Raw genomic sequence first — 4,042 nt, 5'->3', positions numbered from 1 at the left:
CACGGACACTGCCGGCTTGTAACGATTCCATCGAAAGTCAATGTATTCATTACAAGCCGGCAGTGTCCGTGACTGTACGAGATTATGTCAAAAATGACTTCCGAAAAAAATAACTTCATTATGCAACGTATTAAGCAGGTTTCAACCTGACTATTTATAGGTAAGCCGAACTATATATACGCCAAACAGAAATAATATTGTTAAAGAAATTCGTGTGCGTGTATGTGTGTGTATTTATTTATTTCGGATTAAGGGTTTGGAACTGGAAGTATCTTTTGGTAAACTAAACATATTTTAATTCTATTAAAGCCAATATCACTGATTGATAAGACTTGAAACTTCCCTTCTTTTTTCTTTCCCGACATAAATAAACATAAATAAACAATGGAAAGTATGTCAATTTTCGTGCACAAGGAAGGAGCAATGCCTTGGAAATTCCTGATTGTTGATATTTTAAAAATAGGCAAAGTGTTCCCATGGAATTAGTGCAGCGAAAAACAAGATTAGCACTAGACGCATATCTTGCGACAAGAAACAGAAAAGATTAAGAAATACCTGATGAGAAATACCTGATGAGGCTGGTCCCTCAGTTGAGAAGAGCGAAAGAGGGAAAGATCAAAGAAACAGTGAAGACATGGCTAAGAAGTCAAGTGTAGAGCAACCGCTGCAAAGCCTAGAAGAGACAGAGCCAGTTCGAGAGACCGAGACAGAAATCGATTCCCAGAGAGTTACCGAGATTGAGATAGTTACTAATATAACTGACGAGGCTGATGAGACTGGCCCTTCAGTTGAGAGCGGTCCTTCTCAAAGTCCACTGAGGAAAACCAGGTGGAAATTGATTCCTCTGAAGATTCGCCCACAAAGAATTCCACAACCCCACGATGAAGCTGAGGAGGAGACGGAAGACATTCCCCCAAGAGTGGTTCAGTTCTCAGATGTTGTTGAGGAGTGCACCATAAGCAACTATTCGCGGTCAATAATCTCCGAACTTCGAATCCGAAACGAAACCGGAAGAATCAAGCGGATGAAACCCGACGCACATCCCGCCGAAGCCAAGACTTACCTAAAAAGGATGGAGGTGCTGTTCTACTACCTCAGCCCGTGCATCGGGATCGGTGGCGTCTGGAGATTCCCATACATGTGTTACGTTCATAAGGGAGGAGCTTTCCTCGTACAGTACCTAATCTTCATCCTCATTTGTGGGTTACCTATGTTCCACCTAGAACATGTGGTGGCACAGTTTACTAGTAGCGGATACATCAAAATGTTTGGTGCGTCTCCGATCACGAAAGGAGCTGGATATGCAACGCTGATAGTGAATATGTTCTTATGCGCGTTCGCATGCGTCATTGGCACGTACTCACTCTTCTTCATGGCATATCCCCTGAGAGAAAGTGCAGATTGGAGCACCTGCAAGAACGTTTATAATGACGGAAACTGTACCGAGCTGGGAAGCTGTGGCTTGGCAAGCTTAGCAACTAACCCACAAAGCCCGTCGGAGCAGTATCTTACGAAATTCGCCCTCAAGACATCTTCAATTATCGAGGATCCTGCTGGAGGACTTGTGCTAGAGATGGAGGTGTTGCATCTCGTATTATGCGCTCTGATTATTACTTGCTGTAACGTAGGCTGGAAGATCTTTCGCATAAGCTTCTACTTTCTCGTGCCGCTCGGTTACATTGCCATGACAATCATGATGATCCGTGGAGTCACTCTTCCAGGCTCAGCGAACGGGCTTAGAGCCTTTTTTGTACCAGAAATTAAGGAACTTCTTCGCGTCGGAACATGGGTGGACGCAGCAGTCCAAGCGCTGTTCACCGTCGGGGTAGGACACGGCACTGCAGTACATCGAGCTCGCTTCAACTATGTGAATCATAATTGCTGGTGGGAAGTGTTCTGCGTCCCTGGTCTGAGTACGGCCGTGAGCGTAATCTTCGGACTCGTGCTATTTAGCGGCTTGGGCTTCTTGCAAGCGCAAACTGGCATCCCATTCTTCTCCCTGGCAAAGGACGGGCCAGCAGTGATGTTCTCCGTTTATCCTGCGATGATAGCTACCATGCCTTGTCCCCAGCTATGGAACGTCCTGGTATTTGCCTCTCTCGGCTATACCGCACTCTCCTGGATAGTGATACAACTTGACGCTTTCCAGTGGAGTCTGTACGACGTTTATCCCACTCTGAAGAAGGACAGATTGCCGCGCATCGTAGTCACTGTGTTCTTTGTTTTCCTAGTCTCGGCATTCTGCATTCGAGAAAATGGAATATACTGGTTCAAATTGCTGGATACCCACGCTACGCCGACGCTAGTGATCATCTGCGTCATGGAAGTGCTTGCATTTGTGTTCATCTACGGCATGAAAAAGTACGAAAGACTTTTGATGTTTGTTCACGGTAGGAGGACAGTTAATGGATTGTGGTGGCTGTGTTGGGTGGTCGTAACTCCGGTAACATTACTCTATGTCTATGGTTCCTTCGTTGTCTGCAGCAGCAAACCAATTTCATACGGGGCAGAGCCATTCCCCCTTTGGACTGTAGCAGCAGGGTGGGGGGCATCGTTTCTTACTATAGTTTTCATTCCAGCGTACATTATAACGATGCTAGCAAACATGGGGGGAACACTGCTACAACGGTTGCGAAATCTCACCCGTAGATCGCTGCAGTTCGCCCCAGAGTATGAAATGGATGCAAATTACTGGCACGAATTTTGCAGAATGTATACGCCCGGCTCAAGGTTTTCAAACTGTGTTGTAACGTTTTTTCATAGAAGATCACGCGATGTGGACATTGAACGAGGAGATGCTGCATTATAATAACTTTTCATGTAGTTTATATACGTATTTTACGCGTTAGAATGTATCAAAATTTTGTATATACAGATACTTGAACTTGTGCGAGTAAAAAGTAATTTCCCATGCAAATTTAACATCAAGATTTGTTTATTCAAATTCTTCTACGATCAGCTTCACATTGTAATCCACATTAGGGTTTACATCTTAATGAATATCTGTAGACGCACTAACTATAGAAATGGCAATTCAATATGAGCTTCATCTTTTTCTGTACACAGTCTCGTCTGTTCCAGAAAAACGATTTTTAAACCTGTTTGAAAGAATACTGTATCTTTCAAATAACCAGAAAATTTTGAAGAAATGGAAACAGCAAATCGGTGTGTGCTATTCTAAAAATAGAACTTTTCCTCTCTTCCTCATTACATATCAGATTATTTGAATTTTAATTTGAAATTACTACTACATACAAACAGTGCCGGTTCTACAAATGTTGGGCCCTCCTGCAAAATATTACTAACGGCCCCAGGCCCATAGCCTGAATTTTATATCGAGGAGAGCAGCAGCCGCCATCTAAAGCGAAAATTTTGTGTGTGTGTGAGGAGGGGCGGTACAATCCCCTAGGATGAATTTCTCAGTACAATACAAGTTATTATACAAGATGTTTAATGGAAGTAAAATTAATTTCCACTATACAGTGTTTAAATTATAAATTTGTAGAATTTAGGGTGGAGCTTCAGTCCCCGAACCCTCCCCGGGCTTAGTGCCTGAACGATCCGCTCTGTTTGATCGGGCTGGGGAAAGATAATGGCAAAGGTTTGCTCTTATTCAGTTTCTCCATTGTATGTAGCGAGATTTCATTGTAGTTATTTAACTTCGATTTTCTGTCACTTTTAGCTAATCGTAACGACGAGGATGAGTATGATAGAATTAAGTTGATGAAGGAACACTCCCAACGAACACTCAACCCCTGGCGAGGATTCGAATCCGGTATCCAAAGCTTAGTAGCGCGCTATGCTAACCAGTACGCCACGAAGGTCGACATACACTTCTGGAAAGCTAGATATAATTGAATTGAAGTTTTGCCAAATCAAATAGAGATGAAACTTTCGAGAAGTTGCTTTTGAAAGCGACAACAATTGAACTGGGAATGATGGGTTGATATCTGTTTCAGATTATTTCTGTAATAGCTGTACTTTTGCTTGCAGTGCGGTATGCGTTGGGTTGGTCATGTAAAGTGGTGGTTTGGTAAGGAAA

The 4,042-nt window shown here is 43.1% G+C and overlaps 1 protein-coding gene across 1 annotated transcript; it reads left to right on the top strand.

The window, feature by feature from the left end:
* Positions 1 to 634: 634 nt before the first annotated feature.
* LOC146004213 (sodium-dependent dopamine transporter-like) lies at positions 635 to 2,809 on the top strand. The gene has a single exon (XM_083142884.1). It carries the CDS (start codon positions 635 to 637, stop codon positions 2,807 to 2,809), a length of 2,175 nt encoding a protein of 724 aa, XP_082999010.1.
* Positions 2,810 to 4,042: the final 1,233 nt, after the last annotated feature.

The sequence above is a fragment of the Lepisma saccharinum genome, chromosome 21, assembly GCF_977018435.1.
Source record: "Lepisma saccharinum chromosome 21, izLepSacc3.1, whole genome shotgun sequence".
Taxonomy (NCBI): Eukaryota; Metazoa; Arthropoda; class Insecta; order Zygentoma; family Lepismatidae; genus Lepisma; species Lepisma saccharinum.
This window is presented reverse-complemented; position numbering and strand designations above follow the sequence as displayed.